Source organism: Trachurus japonicus, chromosome 21, assembly GCF_045865225.1.
Source record: "Trachurus japonicus isolate A0001 chromosome 21, Traja_1.0".
NCBI classification, from domain to species: Eukaryota; Metazoa; Chordata; class Actinopteri; order Carangiformes; family Carangidae; genus Trachurus; species Trachurus japonicus.
The window spans coordinates 6,123,695-6,148,253 of record NC_140927.1 but is presented as its reverse complement, the minus strand read 5'-3'; the positions used below and the strand labels follow the sequence as shown (position 1 = coordinate 6,148,253).

Genomic DNA, 24,559 nt, shown 5'->3' with positions numbered 1-24,559 from the left:
CTTTGATAAGAGATTGCTCTGTCGCTTGTCTGTTTACACTGTACGTGTGTCTGCACTGTTTAGTACAGTGGCAATCTAATATTTTTCAATATAACATATCAATTCATGAACCAGCCCTACGACTGCGTCTGTGAAATAAAGTCAATTCCATTCTGTCTGGCTACTGGTGTGTGTCATTTCTTATGTCAGTGTTCAGTAGTGGGTAATCAGTTGTCCTGGAGGTCTTTGAAGGCAGCAGGAGGGGGTTACCAGCGTAACGTTACGGCGGTGAGCAGTCGGTGTGCTGCTGACAGTATGACAGCATGACAGCCTTCCTCCTCGTTGCTAGCAGCCAGGTGGCCCGCTCCTGCTTCCAGCTGAATCAGAACCGTGAGTGAACAAGTCCACACTTGTTCTGGGAACTGCTGCTTCATCCTGACAGAGGAAATGCTGCTCCGTTAGCTAAGTTAGCTAACGTTAACGTTAGCGTTTCCGGTGGAGTTAACAGTAACGTTACACAGAGCTGCCTGGCTCTGGGTAAACCGCTTGTTTGTTTTTTGAGTGTTTCCTAATGAAGTTAACTTAATGGTAATGAGAACATGTTACTGGGCCGACAGATACACAGCTAAGTGAAGTCCGTTGAGTGGTCAGAGTCATGACACAATGTAGTTTGATGAAGTGTTGCTGAAGTTGCCTCAGTAGCAAGAACTCAACAGGAAGCAACTGACGTTTAATGTTTGACACTGACATGACACTGCGAATAAGTAACATTAAGACGTGATTTAACCCGGTTCTCACAGGAACATCGGTCTAGTATGGAAAGTGAAAGAGCCCGGGGAGGTGAAGTGGCACTACGTCAGTGATGGTTGTCATGACTACTCTCTTCTGGACGCTCACATGGCTGCCTCAGGTGCTGTCAGGTGAGTACAAATACAACAGCAAATTCAGATAGCACCTTCATCAGAGTGACAACATGTGTGCTGCATGCAGGATGATGAGCTTCAGGGTCAACAGTGTTTGACGTTAGAGCCAAGTTATTTTCACAGTGACTGTTATTGTCAAATATTCACTAACTGTACTAACATTTACTTTGAAAGAGATTTCTGGTCCGTGTGTGAGATGATGGGCTATCTAGTGTGTTTTTGCATTAAAGCTGTAAGAGCTCATTAATGAGCTTATTTATTGAAATCACGAAGCTTTGTGCCTCCACTGCCCTTATGTGACCTCTCTGACTGGACTGTAGGCTACACTGACCCAGGATCTGTTGCTATGTACCGTTCAGTGATAGTTTGCTCCTCCATCCCTGACACACGCTGCAGGTTTCTTCTTCAGTTGCAGCTCCACGGTCCTGTTCAGAGTCAGCGTCTCTGTTAATACTGTTCAGTGTTCACCATTAGACTCCTTGTTACGGTGAAGATAATAACATCCACACTGATCCATTAGCAGCACAGTGCTCTCTCCAGAGTGACCACACAGTTGGACAATGGTTCAAATGAGTCACATCCATGGAGGCCACACCTACACAGGACTGCAAGGATCTGCTGCTGGTTTCTTGGTACCAGATACACAGTGCGCAGCTCAAGTCCATGTCTTGAGACGTCAAGGTGTTGTGACCTACGCAACCTGATTGGTGTGTATCTATATGCCAATGAACATGAAAGCAGTTAAAGGAGTCATCACCCGGAAATCGCATTTTCCTTGTTAAAACATGTATACTGGTGTTGGACCTCAGTGGAAACTTGCCTGAAAACCTCGGGTTTGAAAGTGGCTGGCTTTTTTCATTCAGGCCGTTTAGGCTGCTCTTTGTTTAAGACAGAGTAGCTCATGAGGCTGCACACCGCAAATGACCAGATTTTTACTCTGTTCCTATGGTGATGTCACCATAGGAGCCTGCTTTCATAAGCACACCTCTCTTCCACCACCCCGACTTCTGCCGCGCCGCCATTACTTATTGTTTTATTTCCCACTGTAGCGCTGTTATTTCGTCACTCAGTTTTAATATTTTTTCATGCGAGAAAGTAAGGGTTTAGATCCCCAATGTGCGGTTAGTTTATCTTTTTAGGAGATAAATGTTGGTCTCATTGATGAAATCTAACAATTGTGGCAGTCGTATTAGTTTGTTTGAATGAAAAGTGAAGCTTCACACAGAGCAGCAGCTTTGCCCCGGGGCTCTGTAGCCTACGTACACAAATCACCACATTTGCATCAATAAATACATGTTTTACAATGAACCGATAAAATTTTGTTTTATTTTATGAAGTTATATAACATGGTTACGGTACATGAGAAAGAGCAGCATAGTATGCAGTTTCCAATACAGCCTGCATGTAGCCCACTGGGCTAGCCACCATTCCGGCTCTGTCCTTCCTGCGTCCAATCAATGCGCGCCTCATTACATATTAATACAATGAACATCCGGACCAGTCAAAACCCCGCGCTTACTCTCACGAGAGAAAGTTGAAGTATGAAAAAGTGTCAGAACAAGCTCTATGTTTGATTTTATTTCTAATAAGTAAGTTTTAAGAATTGATTCAAAGCAATTCAAGGGGGACTGGAAATGTAAAAAACCAGGTGATGACTCCTTTAACACATCTATATCTGGATTACAAAGCCCATCTCTCTGTTATTAACAAGTCAAATGAGTCAGCACAGTTTTACTTTTACTGTAATGTCCAAACACTATAGATTCTGGCCTGAACCAGTTCATGGATTCAGTCGCTCTTTGGACAAAACTATAAATGATTTTCAGCAGTCAGACACAAGTTGCAGGTCTCCTATCACTGTTTTATAAAACTCTAAACAGAGTTTACCCACTGAGACACAGGTTGTACAAGCACAGAGCAGGCTCATTGCATAAATACATCTACTCAAAAGTGTTCACACTTTTTTCTAATGAAGTGATGAAACCAACACAAACCAGGTCAGAGTGCTCGAGGTGTTCAACATTGACATTTGAATGAGACAGAGGAGGAAGACAATCTGAGAGGAAAAGGAGGAGCAAGACAAAAGCAGTAGGTTTAGAGGAAACATAGTACAATGCACAGTGAAATGTGATATTGTGTCTGCTTCCAGAAATAATTGAATAAAAAGACATGGTGTGTAAAATATATAAGATATGAAATACTGTATGTAAAAAGCACCTGTTGCCCATAAAGTTGGAATACTTTTGTTTTCAGACACATTACTCTTTTTATTCCTAGTCATACACACCAGTAATCACCACTGACTGCAATGATTACATACTGAGTCTCTCTTACCAGTTTTGAGAAGATCTACAATGTATTAGGGGTGTGACGAGATCTCGTGCCACGAGATCTCGCAAGATTAAACTCGACGATATTTCTCCTCGCGTTAAAAATCTGTCTTAATTTTTTTTTAAAATGTTAAAACAATGTAAAACAGGGTTTACTTTCCACTACCAGTTACTTTACACCCCTTTCCACTACACAGTTATAACTCTACTCAAATCCGTTTAGGTGCTTTTCAGTCACAGCTGAGTTCTTCATAGTTCCTCCTCAGTAAAAACAAAACTTATCAACTAGCGTCCAGCATCCACACACTTATACATACACACACGGGCACATGGATTACTAAATTACTATCTGCCCCCTATTAGACCATCCGACGGTCGGAGGGGGTGGGGGGGCTGCCACTACTTTAAAAAATCCTAGAGGAAACACTGCATATAATATTGTTTGCACTTGAAAAAAAGAGAGGAATATTTTATTATTATAAGTTTTAGTTTTAGTTTAAATTTGTGGAAGAAGTTTATTAAAAGCTCATGCTTACATCATGCATGTAAAGAGTTATAATAAAACATTTCAAAATGCATATGCAACTCGGTTAAAGTCTGTTAGTCCAGTCAGATATTTTGTCATTGTAGTTTTCTTAAAATCTTGTCTCGTCTCGTTCTCGTGAACCCAATCTCATGTCTCGTCTCGTCTCGTGAGATGAGTGTATCGTCACACCCCTACAATGTATCTATCAAGAACAAATCACATTCAGTCATGTCATGAGAAGTCTATTACAGTTGCTCACATTTCTTTTGAAACACACAAACACACATATAAACATAGGAAGTTGGAACATGTTTGAAAGTTCCCAGAAGTCCAAGGATGAACTATTTATTTGCTCTGAGCGCTGTGTTTGTCATGTTATTGTGTTAGTGTGTAAGGATTGATCAGGGGGGATTTTATTCTGATTGACTGGTGTATGATCTGAACTGTGTGTCTTTACTCCAGCAATAAGTCAACTACCCCAGCCTGTTAACCTCACCCTGCACTCCATCAACCTCCGTCACATGTTGGAATGGCGACCTGGACCAGAGACCCCCGCTGGAGTCCACTACAATGTTACCATCAACACAGAAAGGTGGCTTTATCTCTTTCGCTTCTTCGCACTTCTGCTCACTTCATCCATAGCAGAAAATGTGTGTGTGTGTGTGTTGCTTGTTCTCATTCTGCTGGTTTCCCTCCTCTCTGGTCCTGCAGTGGAAGATCCTGGGTGTCGGTGTCTGGATGCAAGCGTGTCCGTCACCCACTGGTTTGCAATCTGACAGGCTCCTTCCCTGACCTGAGACAAGACTACCTAGTCCAGGTGACAGCGTGGCTGGGAGGACAGGCTTCACAACCACTGGACCACCCATTAAGATTTAAACCCATCAAAGACAGTGAGTGGCACTGAAACATGGTGACGTCAAGTCAAAGTGTGTTGACTTGATCCTTCTCCTCCAAACAGTCCAGTTTCTCTCCTCCTACCCAGGCTGTTGTTCTGGCTCAGCATGAGGTGGAGCTGGTCTCTTTAAAGGGATAGTTCACCCAAAATTCAAATTTCTAAATTATCTACTCACCCTCATGTCGACTAAGGCCCCGTCCACACGAATCCGTTTTTTCTGAATCCGGATAAATACTTTATCGGATTGGCCTTGCGTCCACACGGATACGGCGTTTTCGGGGGTGAAAACGGTATTTTTGGAAAACGGGTCCCAGAGTGGGAAAATTTGAAAACGCCGCCCCAGCGTTTTCGTCTGGACGGCCAATACGGATTTTTTCTGAAACGATGATGTCATGCCCCCCGCCGCTCTACCTGTAACCTGAGACACACACACACCGCTGCAGCAGCTACACAACAGCCTATATGGACGTAACAACAACAACGGCCGACTACCGTCAGGTCGCTCAGACGCTGCGGCTGAATCGCGGCTGTTTAATCATCACTGATCGTCATATTTACTCTGACACGACTCGACTCCCTGTCAACATTTAATCCGTTTGAGTTTGAAGACAGCGGGGGACTTCTTCTTCTATTGAATTACAGCGGGGACTTCCCGTCTTCTTCTCTGTCTTAAGTGTTTGTGTGTGGCAGCGCTACAGCGCCACACACGCTCCACCTGCTCCACACACACCTGGAGGATGTACTACAGCGTTTTGGGTCGTTTTCACTGGATCCATGTGGACGCAGGTATTTCTGAAAACGATGCCGTGTTTACGGAGATTTTTTTCAAAATGATTAAGAAAAAGATCGGATTCGGTGAAGCCGCATATTCGTCTGGACGGGGCCTAAGAGCTGTGAGAATTTTCAGAGTCCTCCGTGCCTTCTCTGAGTTACGGGGGGTCCACGCAGCAGTATTTGTCCATATAATGGTTGTCAATGGATACCAACTTTCTTCGTCCAAAAAGACACACCAAAAAACATCCAAATACCTCCATGCTGCTCGTCTGTAATGTCCCTCTTGTATTGAAGCCCCGACATGAGAAATTGTTCCGAAAAAAAATTAAATAAGTCTATATTTTAAGCTTGTTTGTAGCGGAAGCTCCCAGCGTCTCGGTTCACTGCTCTTCCTGTGTCAGTGCAAACCTCTCGTGATTTGCACTGACCGGCGGAACAATTTCTCATGTCGGGGCTTCAATACAAGAGGGACATTACAGGCGAGCACTATGGAGGTATTTGGATGTTTTTTGGTGTGTCTTTTTGGATGAAGAAAGTCGGTATCCATTGACAACCATTATATGGACAAATACAGCCCTTAGTCGACATGAGGGTGAGTAGATAATGAGTGAAATTTGAATTTTGGGTGAACTATCCCTTTAATTGGCTAGAATATAACAAGAAAACAATCAAGACTAGGGCCCGACCGATATGGATTTTTTGGGGCCGATGCCGATTACGATTATTAGGGGGAAAAAAACCCGATAACTGATTAATCGGCCGATTATTATTATTTTTTTATTAAGTTTTAAAATTGTATTACTATAATAATATATCTATATATATTATATAATATATAAATTAGAGCTGCCTGGTCGACCAAAAAATCATTAGCCGACTAAAATTTCATTGGTCGATTGGTTGCATGAAAAAAAACAAACATTTGAAGCCCTGTTTTGTCAAAATGAAGTCAAAATCAACATGGGCTTTTATTTTGAAGGGCCAAATACAGGAAGTCATGACACGTGATACTTTTTTGTTGTTGTTTTTTTTACACGGCACGGCGTCTCTCTCTCTCTCTCTCTCTCTCTCTCTCTTTTCAATCAAAAGCGATCAGCGGTTGCTGCCGTGCCCGGCACCGTGTCAAAGCGTTCACCGGCGGTCAGTCTCACAGCAGTGTCACGGAGCGGATCCATGATAGTCCCCGCTGCAGTCAGAGTCCCGCAATGCTCCACACCGCGGACCCCCCCACCCGTCACACAGCCTCAGCTCAGTCACTCACCCTCATCTACTGTGTTTATTGGTGATAAATGAGCATACTGCCGTGCCGGTATATAACGGTAAAACCCGACCCCGACCGGCTTGTTGAATCTCGGACCCAACACGGCCGGAGACGAGCATTAATTAATTAATTCACAACCCGACCGCGGTAAAAAAAAAAAAAAAAAAAAAGGGAAACAGAAAGCCAGTGGCAACACTGGTTTTGAGACAGATCAGTCACTCTGCTGTGTGCTGTGACTGAGGTGGTAGCCTAGTGGATGGAGTTTGTTATGAGGTCGGCGCCGGTGCGGGGGAATCTTTTCAAAGTAAAACCAAGTTTTATTCCCTGCATTTTATTCCTGAAAATATCGGCGACAATCGGCGAGTTTTGGCCGATTACCGATTAGTTTCAAACGGGCTATAATCGGCCGATTTAATCGGCTCGCCGATAAATCGGTCGGGCCCTAATCAAGACTGCCATGATCTTTTCCTTTGAGCTCTACAACAAACATTTGCTGTCTTTCATGTCACATCTGAAAATTCCTTGTCAGTTAGAGCTGGGTGATGAATCACATTCCTGCAATTCCTATTCCTGGTAACAACATACAGTGTTACCAGTGATTACAATGTAGACATGAGCTATTCAGGTGTTTTTGATATTGCGTGTCTGCTGATACAAAAATGTTGCTTTATATCTATTTGCAGTGATGGGAATGACTTTTTTCAGTAACAAGTAATCAAAAAAGTTACATGTTAAAACGTTATATATACATTTTTTTCAGTTCATCAACTAGTCAGAAAAAGCTGTTTATCTGGAACTAACCAGCGCAACCAACCTCAGCACTACTGCACTAACCAACTCACTGAGTATTCCTCCACACAGACAGGTTTTGCTTTTTGGGCAAGTAACTAGTAACTATAACTTATTACTTTTTCAAAGTAACGTGTCCAACACGTCCATTATTTGACACATAACAGTTGCAGCCGACATAACACTATCATGAGTCCTGAAGGTTCTAGTTCAAAACTGTGCTTTTAAGATTAAATTGTTCAAATGATATGAATGCAAGATGGAAAACGGAAACACTTCGCAGAATAAGTAAAGTGAATAAATGTTAATCACCTTCATACTCTACATCCTCGGCAGCTTTAAAGGGACAGTATATATCTTATTTGGCTTTTTATTAGCAAAATATTGCTTTCATAAATATGGATTTACCAAAGTCTAATCACAACCGCACACAAATGAAAGCTTTCTCGTAGCTTAGAATGAGCTCAACCTATCAAGTGTATTAAATATAATATAAATACAGTGTGCATATATATAAGAAAAATAAGTATTGAACACGTCAACATTTTTCTCAGAAAATATATTTCTAATAGAGCTATTGACATGAAATTTTCACCAGATGTCGGCATCAACCCAAGTAATGCACACATACAAAGAAATCCCAACATTAATGTCCATAAATTAAGTTATGTGTAATAAAGTGAAATGACACAGGGAATAAGTATTGAACACATGAAGAAAAGGAGGGGCAAAAAGGTATGGAAAGCCAAGAAAGCAGCAAAACAATAAGTAATGCTCTCAACCGCCATGGCCTCCATGCACGCGCACCATGCAAGACATGGAGGCCATGGCGGTTGAGTGCATTACTTATTGTTTTCTTTGAAACAACTGTACCTGCTGATTCCAGGTCTTTCTGAAGCTCTCCACCAGTGGTCCTGGACTGTTAAGGAACCCTTCTGATTATTGTTTTGACTCTTCTGTCTGAAATCTTTGGTTGCGTAGGTCTTTAGACAGCTCTTAGACAGCTCTTTGCTATTACCTATCATGCAATACTTATTGTCTGACACCTTGTGGTGAGAAACCTTTTTAAAAGGCATCAATCAGGACTAAACCAGCAGATATTACTTTGCACTGATAGGAGACAGGATTACATTCTAAATACTGACAAACTCCGGCTGCTTTCACGGGCGGCTGTGGCTCAGGAGGTAGAGCGCGTTGTCCACTAACCGGAAGGTCGGTGGTTCGATTCCAGGCTCCTCCTGGCAACATGTCGAAGTGTCCTTGGGCAAGACACTGAACCCACACTTGCCCCCTGATGTGTCCATTGGGTGTACAAATGTGTGTGAATGGTTAGATTTCTGGCGCTGTGTGCGCTGTGTGAATGTGTGTGAAAGGGTGAATGTGACCGACAGTGTAAAGCGCTTTGAGTGGTCCAAGAGACTAGAAAAGCGCTATATAAGTGCAAGTCCATTTACCATTTGGCTTTCCATACCTTTTTGCCCCTCCTTTTCTTCATGTGTTCAATACTTATTCCCTGTGTCATTTCACTTTATTACACATACAGTAACTTAATTTATGGACATTAATGTTCGGATTTCTTTGTATGTGTGCATTACTTGGGGTTGATGCCGACATCTGGTGAAAATTTCATGTCAATAGCTCTATTAGAAATATATTTTCTGAGAAAAATGTTGACGTGTTCAATACTTATTTTCCCCGCTGTATATATGAAATTAAATTAAATGAAATATACAAATAATATGTTAAATACATCAATATATTAAAATCTGAAATGTGCAAAAAGAGCAATTATTATAATAGTAAATAAATATAATCAATGAATATGTATTGAATATGTAGTGCAAAGGAGCAGTTATTGTGATAGTCCAGATTATTGCATTATTGTCATTATGGTCATTGTTTGCTACTTTACAAACCGTAACTGTGGCAATTGGGTGCCATAATCACAGATGTATTGATAACTATTACTCATCATGTTCATGCTGATCTGATCTTTGCCCCTTTGTTTCAATACTGACAACATGACAGACCCGTCACTGTATCTGTGTGTGTGTGTGTGTGTGTGTGTGTCCTCCAGCTCACCTGGACCTGCCCCGGCTCACAGTGACTCCCTGTGGCGGAGGCCTCTGTGTGGAGCTTCAGCCCCCCATGGAAGCCCTCAGACAGGCCTATGACACTCTTGATTACAAACTGAAGGTGACGAGCGACAGTGCAGACAGAGTCCAGGTACAGTGTGTGCAGTTTGTGGCGTCGTGGCTGGAAAGTTCAAGTTGGCATGGCAGTTTTTTTTTTTTACAGTTGCTGTAGCCACATTTACAAAACTCTTAATGCAGTTAGCAGAACACGAGCCTGTGTGGGCTGTACAATGAACACATTTCTTGTTCTTTTGAAAACACAAACATTTAACACATTTAAAAATGATTGAACTTATTTTACACACAAGCTCAACCAAGACCAAAACAATAGATTTTAACTGCTAGATTTCCAGTAACTTTCACATTGTTTGTCAGAAGAGAAAACCCCAGGTTCTAACCCTATAGACTAAAGTTAGAGTGAACAGCAGTTTACACTGTAGACTGAAACAAAGTGATGTCCTGTAGGTTTTTTTCTTCATTGCTTCATTAAAAAACAGCTGATCAGATTTGTTTGATTATTCACAAGTTTATTTACAGGAACCAAGATCTCCCTGTCACTTTTCAAAATGTCTTTACCTTCACTTATAATGTACATTCTCACGTACTAGACACAGTAATAATCTCACTCTATATTTACCCTTTACCCGCTCATCACCCCAACAGTTGAATATGTCCTATAGAGGTCCTATGTTTTGGAATGGACTTCCTCCTTCACTAAGATCCATATCTTCCTATTCATTCTTTAAAAAGCAGCTAAAAAATTAGGGCTGGGACGATATGCTTTTCTCATGATTCGATTCTTCTACGATTTTTTGGATGGCGATTCGATTTAAATTGCGATTCTACGATATTGCCGATGCTCTCGATTTTTAGTCTGCATTTTTAACATTTATCTGCACACAAATACTGTAGGAGCCTCTAAATTAACATACTCCATTATAAAGTGAACTTTATACCCTTTTCAAAACCTGTACTCTCTGTATGTAAAAAAAGGCTAACAAATGCACATTGCACAATATTTAAAAAAATCCCCCCCAAAAAAAACATTTTCAAAAAAAATAATTTTTTTCAAAAAAAATGATCGATTTTTGAAAAACAAAAATCGATTTAAAAATCGTCAAAAAAGATATTGCAAGTTTATGTGAATCGATTTTTTTCTCCCACCCCTACTAAAAATACATCTGAACTTTCCTTGAATTTCCCGCTCTCTCCATATCCCACATCCTTACACTGTCTTTTTTATGATTTCAATCTATGAATATTTTGTACCTTATTTCCATTGTCTCTATTTGTTACTGATGACTTTGTTCTCTATCTCCTAATTTTTGCTCATTTTGCTCATATAATTTTGATTATGTATGCACTTTATCTAATTTTTTTCTCTATGTTTATTTGTTAGCCATAGAAATTTGTTTTGTTGTAATTAGTGACAGGGGTGGAACTTATGTACAAGCCAATCGGCTTCGTTCCCTCCTTGCACCATCGAATATAAATGTGTGCTAAATAAATAAACCTAAACCTAAACCTATAAAAATAGATCAATCACAGCTGATTCCATCCAGAAAACACTCTCAGGTGTTGAGGTTCATTCAGTCACATGACCTCTCAATATAGAACAATAATAGAGTGTTCCTGTGATTTAATCAGTTGAACTAATACTGTACTTGTTGTGTTGTTTCCTCTGAGTAACATGTTGCTCTCTCTGTCTTTGTGTGTGTGTGTGTGCAGTTCATCAGGTCTCCGAAAGAATGGAAATGGAATATAACGGACTTGGCCCCTGGCAGAAAGTATTGTGTTTCAGTCTGTCTCTTAGACAGTCTGGAGTCCAAGGAGTCCAACTACAGCCAACCTGTGTGTGTATTCACCACCGGCATCTTTCATGCAGGTACACAACACGCATACACAAAGGTTTTTGTCAGTTACCCAGCTCATAAAAAGCTGCTGGCTCTAGTTGCCATGACACTGTGGCAGAGGGGGAAGGATGAACTATGTCTGTGACAGTTTCAGGTCTTAACTTTAAGGTCACAGTTGCTCCTCAGCATCAGCTTGTGCCAGGAAGCCACTTGTTTTCATCCCACACAAATAGCACTCTCTGCCTTGTGGTTGAGCTGCACGTTGAGTCGTCTATGTAGATATTTCCTAGATTTCCCCAAGATGTTTCAAAATTCAGTCAGTGTTTTATCCTAGAGGATTATAACATAGAGTTAAATTGTTTATTAAAGACCGGGTAAACCAAATTCAGTATTTTTCTTCTTATCATATTAATTAGGCCTTAAATGTGTCCCTCAAAACATATAAAAAATATTTTTGCCATTCATCATTTCCTTGAGGAGCTAGGCCACAGAGACTGTTCTGTGTGCAGGTTTTGAATGGGCGGGCCTAAGTCGAAGGCCGCTTTACGTAAAGCGGCCTTACTTACATAAACCCGCCCCCTGCTCTGCTCTACGTATAAATACATTCAGCCAACTGACTTCTGTGGTTTTCCTTCCCACTTGCTCTTGAGTCTAGCGCAAACACTTTTAACAGCCAGCTAACTAAACGTAGCTCATGTGCACACACAGGGAAGACCACTACTGTCTTGTTCCTTCATATAACGAGTTTACAGTGCTGACGTTAACGTATTCACACCGTGATAAACAGCCGTCACCGCGGGGAGAGAGGCTGAATCCTCCGGTCACACACCCCTCGCAACGTCACACACACAACACACACGCACAGCAGCAGCAGCAACACCGTCTTTTGACCAGAGTCTCCCTCATTATAACACTGTCCGACCAAACAGCCTCCTCTCATCCACACAACCAGACACACGGGAGAACAGACCAGCCATAAAATCACGGACAGAAAACACTGTTAAAAAAATAAAAATAAATTATAGCTGCTGCGCAGCGATGGGTCGGGTCCGGGCTACTTTTGGGCAAATTTAGGCAATTCTGAGCAACAAACAGGAGAATAGGAAGACAAGACAGTTGACCTTATAATGTCCAATTTGCATTAGTTGAGGATTGAACCCACAACCTCGGGAACCAAAGACCGTTGTCTATCGCACTGAGCTAACTGACAAGTGGCATTCAACAGTGGCTTCACAAATTGAGTAAGCCATTCACTGTCGCGCAGGCAGATTTGAAACCACAGTCAGTTTTTGAGGTAAAATAATGATATGTATTTGTCAAACATCTACTGTGACTCTAAGATGTTAGGAGCCTTCGGACATGGTCCAGTCCAAGCTATTTGGATTTTTAAATTTAGAAGCTTGCTGTGATGCCACCATCAGTACAACTGTCTTGTGTTTCGTGTTGAGGACAACTGACATTTTGATCTGTCATCATCATCATCATCATCACCCTTGCTGGGTCTCGAACCCACAGCCTCTGACACCAAGAACCAGCTCCTAACCCGCTGAGCTAATTGGCTGGTAGAGAGACCTGCTGTGTAGCTTCATTTATCGACTCAGGGAGTCAATGCCTGCGCAGCTGTTGTCAAGGCAGATTTAAGAAAGTCAGAAATTCTGTTATCTAAACAAAAATCAGTTAACACATAAATTACATTTAGACAGCAAAACAGCTTGAGAACATCTGACATTTTGATATGTCATCATCATCATCACCCTTGCTGGGTCTCGAACTCACAATCTCTGACACCAAGAACCAGCTCCTAACTCGCTGAGCTAATTGGCTGGTAGTGAGACCTGCTGTGTAGCTTCATTTATCCACTCAGGTGAGTCAGTGCCCGGGCAGCTGTTGTGATGAAATTGTCAAAATTTCAGAAATTCAGTCATCTAAACAAAAATCTGATAATACGTAAATTGCATCTTGACAGCATGGAAATGTTGGTGATTTGTTTTTAATGATAAGTGTTTTGCTTCATAAGAGAAAATATGATGTTTATAAATTCCAGTCTCACATTGACTGCAGTTGTTCCCATGAGAGCAGAATTCAAAATGTTCTCAAAAATTCAGTTTTTGAGATAATATTCTGGAGTCATGGTTGATGAAGTTTGGCAAATATCAGAATTTTGTCATTTTTTCAGGAAGATTGAAAATGTATTTATCAAGAATTTAATGGTATATGTTTACAGTAGTGTTTACAGTCAAATGTTTTCATGCACTGTAGGCTCAATTTTTGATTAATCAAAAATCTGAGAAACAAGTTTTGTGGAGGACAGTCTGGAGATGCTCTGTAGCAAGTTTGGTGACAATTGAGCAAAAATTGTGGGAGGAGATACATTTTAAAAGTTTTACAGTTATTGAAAAAAACAGAGTGATGGACTTCATAATTTGTAATAAGTTTAAGTGGACAAAAGTTTCAGCAGTATTGAGGCTACTTTGTGGTGAAGTTTAAATTTAAACGCTTATTGTGCCCCCCCTAGGAGGGGGGGGCACATGTCCTTGGAGTTGAGTGAATCTGGCATGGGACTGAACCTTTGTGCAAAGTTTGGTGAGTTTTCGCCCATGGGAAGTATGACTTCCTTGGAAGAAGAAAGAAAGAAAGAAGAAGAAGAAGAATTCCTAGGAATACAATAGTGTCCCGGCAGCTTAGCTGCCCGGACCCTAATAAAAAAACTCCGCCGTGGTCTCAGTCCACCACACGTCCGAGCGGACACACAGCTGATGAAACCATTTCTTACCTTCACTCTGGTGTCTAAAACAGGCTTCAGCAGCAGCATCAATCATCCAGCAGACCAGCACCACGTTAACAGGGCTCTCAAGTCTCACGCATTTGGCGTGTGACACACGCATTCCCACCCGTTCACACGCTCACACGCCACACATTGTATTTCTCACGCATTTAAATGACCACGGTGACGTCCATCAAGTTGCACGGCTTTAACAGTGGAACAGATTTGAGGGCGCACTGATCACACAACAACACTGTTACCTGTTGTAGCCTACTGGCCTCAGCCTACACTGATCACTGCCTGAAGAGTTTGAAAGCAGCCTCTTAACTTCATGAACGTAGCTCAAACCGACCCGGTGCCTCAGCACGGCAACCAAGCTTTGATAAACACACCGGATCCGCGCCGATTTACCCGTCGCTACCGGAGCTTAATTAAAAAAAAAAAAAAAAAAAAAGCGCTCGTCGGAGCGGAGAACAGCGGAGTTTCCTCTGCTGCACAGACCTTGGCTGCACACACAGCCCTTCATGCTGTCACAGTCACAGGTGCATCTCATCTCATCTCATTATTATAGACTTCAACCTCAGAGCTGTCTGTCCCTCTCTGTGAGTTTTATTAATGTTTACATCAGGCTGAGTTGAACAAATCAGTTTAGCTACTGTGATTTAAGTAGCCTAGTTAAATACAGTAATCATAATAGTGTAGTGGCAGGAAAGACCATCAAATATTGTGTTGGTCAAGAACAAGTTCAACTTAAAGTCAGAGGGAAAATGTTTAAGGTGTTTTTACTGTTCCTAAATGTAAAAATGGGTCACATATACCTCAACATTATTTAAAGATTAAATAACATGTTACTTAAACATTTTTCATTGTGCCGTGCTCAAAAAATAAACTAACATAGTGCCTAAAATAAGTGATTTGAGGGCATCCTCCAAAAATTTTTGTCAGCGCTGCGCCATAGCACATCCACATTCACTGTGCCCCCTCTAATTTTTGGGTTGCATGATGCCCATGGTTAACTTATTCCAGTCATAAATCATAAAGATGTTTGTTTAAATGAATTTATGCGTCATTTAGACATCCATCCCCACTTCAACCAAATCCCCGCTGCCGCTGGTAAAATCTCACTCTGAACTCACTTCAAAACTTGAGAGCCCTGCGTTAATAATCCACCGATCGATATTATTCCCGTTTTGATCGTTACTCGCGGTCTGCCCGTTTCCTCCGTTTGCATTGTGTGAAAGAGAAAAAAAGTTTTTAGCCGCGGTAGCAGCCGTAGCCTCCCGGTCCACCGTGTTGTTTACCCCGGTCTGTTTCTGATCCCGGCTCCACTGTGTTGTTTCCCCCGGTCTCCTCCCACCGGGACACGGCTGCTGCTCAGCTCGGACGCCGTCTGTCACGGGCGCCGGGCGGTCTGGACCGGGTCTGGACTCGGTACCAGGTCCAGAGATAATTCACTGTCTCTGCTACTGCTTCTCCTGTCAGGACACTTGAAGCTAAAGCTAAGCTAAAGCTAAGCTAACGTTAGCTAAAAACTTTATTTATTTTTTTCACACAATGCAAATGGATGAAACAGGCTGACCGGTAACGAGATGTAAACAGAGCAGCAAGGTGGATTATAACCTGTTGCAGCTGGATGACTGCTGCTGCGACTGTTTTAGACACCAAGAGTTGAGGTAAGAAATATTTCCTTAAGTTTTATCAGCTGTGTCAGTGCTGAGGACTGGGGTGTGTGGTGGTCACTTTCCCGTCTTTATTTCATGACGACGTGTACATGCAGGTCGTGTATCAGAGACGGTCAGTGAAGTCCAGCTCTCCTGCCAGCTAGGGGGCGTGGCCTCTTTGCCTGCAGCACGACCATATCGCGACACGCCCCCACCGTCTGGAAGCAGAGAAAACTGCTCATTTATTGACAACTTTGATGCAGAATTTTATATACTTAACGACTTTTTTAGTCCTCCAAATTTGACAGAGTGGTTAATAATATGTTTTCCTGTGGTATTATAAACTTAAAACACATATTTATTCTTGGTTTACCCGGTCTTTAAGCTTTTGTCTGCCATGGAAAAGCTTTCATCTGCATTCACACCTGGGTCAAATAACTCTGCAGTAGGCACAGGTGTTTAACACTCAGGTGAACAACAATTGGGCTTGATAACAAGTCCGGTAAATGGAATGAGAATTATTTATCTGGCAGAACTCAAGCTGTGCAACTACTTAAATGTTTTAAATGTCTGTAAAGGGGTGCCACAAGGGTCTGTTTTAGGACCACTGTTTTACATATTAATGTTTATAATGTTGGTACAAAAAAACAGTTGAATTCATCTTTACGAGGGCGACTCAGTCATCTACTCGATTGCTCCCTCACTTGATCTAGCTCTGCAAAACCTACAGTCTGATTTCAGTGTAATGCAAAGCACTCTTGCTAATCTTATATTTGGTGTTAAATATTCGGAAGATAGAACTATTTAAGACTTATATTAACACAAACAGTCTGCTTACTTCTGCTTTAAATAACGTTATAACTGCATTTGATTGGATTCCTATAGAAAGGGTTTCCTGTTACACGTTTCCAGGCATTTAGATTGATGACAAGTCGTCTTTAAAACACATGTAGCAGAGCTTTTAAAGAAGCTGAAACCTTTATTAGCATTCTTCTACAGAAATAAATCTTTCCTTCCACGTGACTGTAAGAAGCAGATAGTACAAGCTACCGCTACCGGACTATGCAGATGTCATTTCCATGCCTGCCTCTCCCTTTAAAGTAAAACCACTTGACACAGTTTATCACACTGCCGTTAGATTTATTACTGGTGATGGTTTATGACCCATCACTGCCAACTGTACTAAAATGTCGGCTGGACTTCCTTGGCTCTGAGAAGAGAGTAGGGGTGGGCGGATCGATTTAAAATATTGATAGTATCGATACTAACGTTGGTATTGGGTATTGATCGATACTTGTGTGATGAGATCAATTCTTAAGTTTCAGTTTCTCTTCTGTACAACTCCAGGCATTTACAGAGTGACCGACTGGCCATACAACACCGCTCTTCTCTCACTTCACTCATGCTCAATTAGCCCCTCCCCTTTCCTCCGCTCCCCCCCCTCCACTGTCACTCACTCACTGCGAGGCGAGCAGTGCACTGCTGTGGCTACATGATGGCAGAGCGGAAGAAGAGTGCAGTTTGGAGCTTTTTTTTACAGCTAATGTTATAGTGTTTTATTATCATCATAGACATGATTAAAGCAGAAGTAAGTGATATATTTGTGTTAATATAAGTCTTAAATAGTTATATCTTCCAACAGCAATCACTTCTATAGAGTGTTTGGTCTGAAACACGGGTCTGTCAGTCACTCTGCTCTGTTCTGAGCCGAGGAGAAAACATTTATCGTATCCTACAGTTTTTATCCAATGAGGAGAGAGAACGGCATGCAGGGCTGTGTGTGCAGCCAAGGGATGCCGTCAATGTGGTGACGTAGGGACGAGGACTGTTATGGTGCGTTCAAGGAAACTCGTATTTTTCCCACCGTGAAGTCGTACCAGTTCGATCTGGTACGAGTTCACCGGTCGGAAGTTACGAGTGGCCGTTATAGTGACTTTCACCGGTAAAACAGGTCGGAAAAACACGAGTGGGTTGCCTGGAACGCTACAAAGTCGTAAGTTGTGACTTGAAGCTGTAATTTACGATTTCAAAAGCCGGCCTGGAACGCAGCATTAGCGAAAACGACCGGACCACTTACTTCTGCTTTAATTAAAGGAAAACTTACAAAATAATTCAATAATCGTGAAAATTGAAGTTTTTATTCAAATTTGCATATAAATGATGCATGTAGATGGTAGTAGTAGAAAGTATCGGTATTGGTATTGGTATTGGTATCGGCAATACTGGCCCTGTATTTACTTGGTATTGGATCGATACCAAATTTTGCAGTATCGCACAGCCCTAGAAGAGAGCAACACTGTTTACTGTTTATATATAAGACCTTCCTTCACAAACTATCTGTCGCTTATTTAATTATTTCACTCGTGTTCATAATTCCTTGGCTCTTAATATCCCAACTGTTAGGACTGAGGTAGGAAAAACTGCCTTTGAGTATTTTGCAGCATTCAAATGGAATAATCTTCACTCTCCGCCTTGATTCCCTTTAATCACTTCAAACATACAGTACCATCATGGACTTCATGCATTCTGAATGTACATGTACTTTTTGAAATGATTGTTTCTGTATTACTTGATGTTTACTCCATGCATGTGTATTGAATTGACCCATCCCAGACCCATGGATCTCTGCCATGCTCTGCTTGTTGGTGCTGATGGGTCTTGCAGTCCTGGGCCTGCTGGTCGTCACTGGTTTCTGCTGTTTGGGGGAGAGACCACTGCCACTGGTCCTGGTAAGGAACACTTACATGTCAATGTGTTGGTAGTGAAGTGCACAAGGTGCCAGTGGATGGCTTTTATGGCTGCTCCTTTTTAATTTTTTTAATTCATTCATTTTAAAGAATATGATACATTAGTCAGAAGTTTCAGGCCTTTGATAATCAGTAGAGTCACAGTTGCATTTCTGAACATGTTGAGCAGCTGCTGTTAGGACCAGACCTTCATGTATGTGCAGTGAAAACGTGTTTACAAGCCTGTAACCTCTGTCACCTGCTTCCTCCTGCTCTCACTCTCACTCCTCTTTCTCTCATCCTGGCTCCTTCTCTCCCCCTCAATTTAACAAAGCTAAAGTCTTTTTTTTAATTTTTATAAATCCTGATTATATTTAAAGAAATATGAATCCCCAAAGATAAATTCATTTCCCTTTGGGGATGCAGCTATCAAACAAATTACATGTATTCTAACAATAAACATAGCTGGGTCTTTATCAGATAAATCAATGTGAGAGGAGTCTTCTCCTGTTCAAACATATTAGGCGCGTTTCCATTGCAGGAACTTGGGGGTAATTTTACGGGGCCAGCCCCGTTGGTGCGTGTCTCCACTGCAGGAACCTCCCCCACAGGGCCATTTACAGGAACTTTTACGGGGGCCAACGGAGTACCTACTCCAGGGTAGGTACTCCGTTCGGCCCTGAAAAGCTCCTGGGTGGGGCTCGAGGTTAACCCGGCACTGATTGGCTAAAGCTAGAGCAGGCTCTGACGCTACCAGAAAGCACCAAAACAACCGGCATTTTTAAAAGGGGGAGCAGAAGGGGCATTAGCCTAGCAGACACCGCTGTAAACAACAAGAAAACAGCAGGAAGATGTACACAAATGGACCGACGATGAGGTGCAGACATTGATGCAGTCTACGGCACCGAGGAGATTCAGAGGGGGTTTGAGTCATCACGCCGCAAAACAATGCTGTGAAAAGTTAAAAAAGAAAAAAAAAAAAAAACTTAAGCAGGATTACAATCAACCGCCATGTGCACAAACACACAAACCAGAAACGCGGCTACCGCCTCAGCTCCTTCCATCCTTCTTCGTTGTTGTTATGATTTTTGTGCATGTACTTGTGACCTGCCTGGGTGACGTCACGGTCGAAACTGTCGCACAGCGATTAAGCGGCGATGGAAACTCATGACATCGCCGCGGGGTCCGACTCTGCAGTGGAGACACGGCCACTGAGAGGGCCGAGTGAGAGGACGGTTCCTGTAGAAGTTCCTACCCCCTCCCTTTACCAGGAACGCCTGCAGTGGAAACACGGCTATTAACTGAGCCTCTTCACCTAGATCTGCAGCTGCCACATGATTGGCTGATGACTGATCTAATGAAAAGCAGGTGTTCAGTGTAAATACACAGATACAGGGGGCATCGGTGTCATTTTTTGAATTTTTGAATTTATTTTTTTATTGTGCGATACCAGTGACAAACATTAAAGACATGACATAGCACAAGACAGGAAAGACATGACACAGCAACACAGTAAGCAAGTAAATAGACTGAGATAAATTGTGATAAGGAGCAAAACAAGGAAAGGAAAAAAAGGGGGAAAGGAGAAAGGGAGAAATAAAGACAAACAGCGGTGTCATTTTTCTGTGTAATGAGGATGGTTCATGAACAGATCATATTCAATCAGCTGTGTTAGGATGAGGAACTGATCACTAAGTGTTGATCAGCTTGTGGAACCTGCTTGATTTCCTGCAGTTCTGAGGAGTCTGTTCTGAGTGTAGGCGTTGGCTGCTATTAACCTTTTACATCTGTGGTGTTGGTCTCAGGCGAGTGGCTTTTCACTGAAATATGATGGAGTTTCATGTTCCTTTATTAACGGCTTCAAGTCACTCAGTGGCAGCGAGATGTAGAGGAGTGGGGGGAGTTCCCCTCATAGAGGACTGGTGTGTGTGTGTGTGTGTGTGTGTGTGTGGCCTACAGATGGGGTGTCAGGTATGGAGCGGACATGAGGCTGCTGGTGGTTTACCCTCACTCTGTTTTCTGAAGAACAGTCTCGCTTACAGCAGTTCAGTTGTGTAATTTCTGTAATATGATTCAGTGATATTTCCACAGATGGAGACGTTCTTGACAGTTCAAGGAAAAAAAACAACTAAGCACACACTATCTTATCTATCTATCTATCTATCTATCTATCTATCTATCTATCTATCTATCTATCTATCTATCTATCTATCTATCTATCTATCTATCTATCTATCTATCTATCTATCTATCTATCACCACTCTCACAGCGAGGATCATGAAGTCAGTCTCTCTTTACTCAGCAGTTGACAGGATCTCACACCAACCATGTTGTGGGAGAGAAGCTCCCCGAACAAAGAAGTTTCTCAGTATTTAAACACAGTGTGTTAGACGTGTCACCTTGCCTAGCAACAGCCACGTTATCTCTTACATTGCAAGGAAGATGTTTTCAAAACTTTGTTGTATCAAAGCAGGTGGCATACCTCCACTATCCCAAGGCCCTTCTACCTATTAAAACTGGACAAAGCCTCTCACACAACTTATCTGCAAAACAGGACTTCTGCTTAACAGAGTTAAATGAACACATTATATTTTTCCATCATTTTCCCATCAGGAAAATTTGTCTCAAGTGCTAAAGTGCTAAATACATACTGTAATACATACATAGACAGAACAGCACTGCCAACAACATTAACAGTATATAATGTATTATCAAGTGTATATAAGTACTGCGTAAGATCATACAAAGAATGCCAAACCTGTTGCAGCCATGCTCAAGAATATGCTATCCATGCTGTGCTTCAGCTTGATATGCTTACGCTCAATAAATGATTTCTTCTCATTCCAGAGTTGTCTGATTGAAAAACATTTACACAAATGTCAGCAAAAAGCAGAGCTTTAAAAACAGCTCACACCACTGTGAGTGAGTGTGAGTGTTTGGTGTTGTCTGTTCTCTGGTCCAACAGAACAATTCTCAGGTTTGTGGTCATTTATTGACCAAAACAGTGAATCTGTTCCAGAGTTTTTAATTAAAACACTTCCATATTTAGTTGAAATAATGACAACCCCAGTGAATCAACAGAGTTTTGGTCTGTTTATTTCATAATGGAAGAACGCGCCATGATTCATTTGTCCTTGGCTCTCAGTTGTCTTCTCTGTCTCTTTGTGTCTCAGACCTCCGTCCATCATGCAGATGGTCTCCTGGTCATGGCTCACAGCACAACACCTTTGTCCTCTCTCCTGGATGTTAAAGCCACGCTGCCCTCTGCAGGTGAGAGGAAGAACAGCCGGTCCTCATCGGAGGACAGCGAGGAGGAGGGAGGGACAGAGAGCACCGGGGACAGCAGACCAGCTTATAAGACGGGGGCTCTCTCTGGCCTCCTGTCCTCCTCCTCTTTATCTTCATCTTTATCTAATTGTCTGTCTCCAACGTCTGACACCACATCAGACCTCTTGAGTTCACTTCAGCCTGAAGTCCCTGTTCCAACGGAGACCGGGCCCGGTGCTGGGCTGGACCACACACCGGACACACACACAGACACACACAGTGTGACTGCAGGGACAGTCCAAACATCCATAGAGGAGGTGGAGGGTGTGGACAGCCAGGACGTCAACCTCCTCACATTAACCTTTGGCAGCCATGAGAAAGAGAAAGAGAAAGAGGAGGAGGAGGAGGAGGAGGAGGAGGAGCATGTTGGTGTGGCAGAGACAGGTCGTCCTTCAGTCTCAGAGGACGTCAGCATCGCCAGAGTTCAACCCTCACAGACCTGGAATCACACAGACTTTGCCATGGAAACTACCTCTGCTGATAAAGATGAGGAGGATGAGGATGAGGACGAGGACGAGGACGAGGATGAGGATGAGGACGAGGATGAGTCTGGATATATGGGCCGACCATGTACTGACACCCTGAAGAAGTTATTGCGATGATGCTGTGACACCTGTTCCCTGAACCAGCTCCACTGTTCTTCATCATGTATTACTGATTTCATTTTGTTCCATTCCTCATGTGTGTGTGTGTCTGTGTGTGTGTGGCAGTGACTCAGTGTAAAGTGACTCCATAAACAGCAGAGAGCTGCTGACTCATGTCTCATATAACTGGATAGATTGACTTATCAAAACACTCAGACTGATCTTATCAATAAGAATATCTGACAAGTGGTTAAACATCAACATCCAGAACAGGTGAAACTGACACAGACTAATTGTGTTTAACCTCTGAACTATACTATACTGCCAGACTCATGAGCCCCCTGGTGGAGACACCTGCTTTATTTGCTCTTTTTTTTCTCCTTTACCAACATTTGTCAGAGCATCACATCTGTTTATTACTTACTTTGTTGTTTTTATTTTTTATTTTTGCCCTGGCAGCTTGCAGGCTACAGAGTCTACAGCAGTAGACTGTGTTTGTGAGTGTCCCATTATGATCCACTTTGATTCAGAAAGACACACAACTTGTGTTGAGTCTGACATGAAATGCTGGTAAACCTCTGAACACAGAGACACTGAGACTGGTTCCTCCTCTGGTGGAGCTTCACTGCAGCTCCAGAGCAGCAGATTGATGCTCCACATGTCTGGATATGTTTCCACCTGACAAGGGAACACTTTATTTCATAGCTTTGGATTTTATGTAGATGCATTCGGCCAAAAGCAGCACCAGTGTGTCCTACGGCCCCGGGTGGCTTCCACGGTTTAATTGTGCGGTTTTAGTTTTGCCGCTGTTCCGCTGTTAGCTTTGCAGCTGGTTTATCTGATGTTGTCAAGGTAACTCAGGACATAAAGGCTCTAGTGTCAGTTCCAGCAAAAAGAAGAGTGAAGGAAAAACTAATGTTTGGATAGTTCAACATTTTGGCCCATTGCCATAATCCCTATAGTCATAGCAGTAGGTTTGTTACCTTTAATTGTCAATGCAAGCTATTTTTAGAACGGCGGAGCAGAGCCATGAGCTGCTCAGAGCTACGCTACGGAGGCTAATGGGGTTTCTTTGTTTCCCTCATCAAACTCATCAAATACACAATCCAACAACTCCACAACGCTCTGGTGGACAAGTTGTGACCTGCACATTCACCACGCTATGAGATAATAACACAACGTTACCAGACAGAGTTGTTTTAGAGGGAAATACAGAGACTGCTTGCCGAAAAACTGTCCCTGAAGGCAACGCGCATCAGCTGTTTTGCATGAATTTACCTCCAAAACAACTCTGCCAAAATGTTGAACTATCCCTTTAAATGATGTGTTATCTTCAAACATTCTTCTTCAACGTGCACTGAAAACACAGTGGTGTATGTTCTGATGTTTACATCGAGTCGTTGGGAAATCAGAAGAAAATCAGCCATTTTTGATACTTTGATTTATTTTTGTCACTTGTTTATTGTTTGTACAGCTTGTGATTCATGGACGTGTTGATGATCACACATTTCTTCATTTGCCAACTTGTTATTGCCAGTGTGTAGTCATGTGACCAGTGCACTTATCTGATACAGTATTTCACCATTGTTACGTCCTTGATGCATTTATTTATGACATGTATTAAGTTTCACTGTGCAGCAACAATATACGGTAAACAGAATTATGGTGACAATTTTTGTATTTTTATACTGACTGTAAAAAACCACTGATAACCACAGTATCCGTGTATTCTAGGTTAGTCAATGCCCAGTCTTTTACAGTTAGATTGAATCTTGTGTCTGTAAGGAGATCTTCCATGTGTGAACTGTTGAAGCTCATTTCATACACCACAGACATGTTTGTCATGATATTAACGATAAATAAAACTGAAAGATAAAGTGATTTCCAGCAGTCTGTCACCGTCAGTCACTCAGCTCAGTGCACACACAGGGAGGGACTTCAAGGGAAATAGAAACTTATAGCCATGTGCAAGGTTACAGCCAGTGTCAGTTTCCCAGCCCCCACACATATGTTGTGTGTGTGTGTGTGTGT

General features: G+C 42.2%; 1 protein-coding gene across 2 annotated transcripts; it reads left to right on the top strand.

Moving 5' to 3' along the window:
- Nucleotides 1-697: 697 nt before the first annotated feature.
- On the top strand, nt 698-24,557 carry LOC146964693 (interferon alpha/beta receptor 2-like). 2 transcript variants are annotated; one of them, XM_085765161.1, is made up of 8 exons: nt 698-899; nt 4,221-4,350; nt 4,470-4,648; nt 9,555-9,703; nt 11,341-11,497; nt 18,504-18,619; nt 21,791-22,165; nt 22,202-24,557. In XM_085765161.1, the coding sequence occupies exons 1-8, from the start codon at nt 842-844 to the stop codon at nt 22,544-22,546; spliced, it is 1,509 nt and encodes a 502-aa protein (XP_085621287.1). In that variant the 5' UTR covers nt 698-841; the 3' UTR covers nt 22,547-24,557. The 2 variants fall into 2 exon arrangements, with proteins under 2 accessions (XP_085621287.1, XP_085621286.1); XM_085765160.1 differs by having other exon boundaries at nt 21,791-24,552.
- Nucleotides 24,558-24,559: the final 2 nt, after the last annotated feature.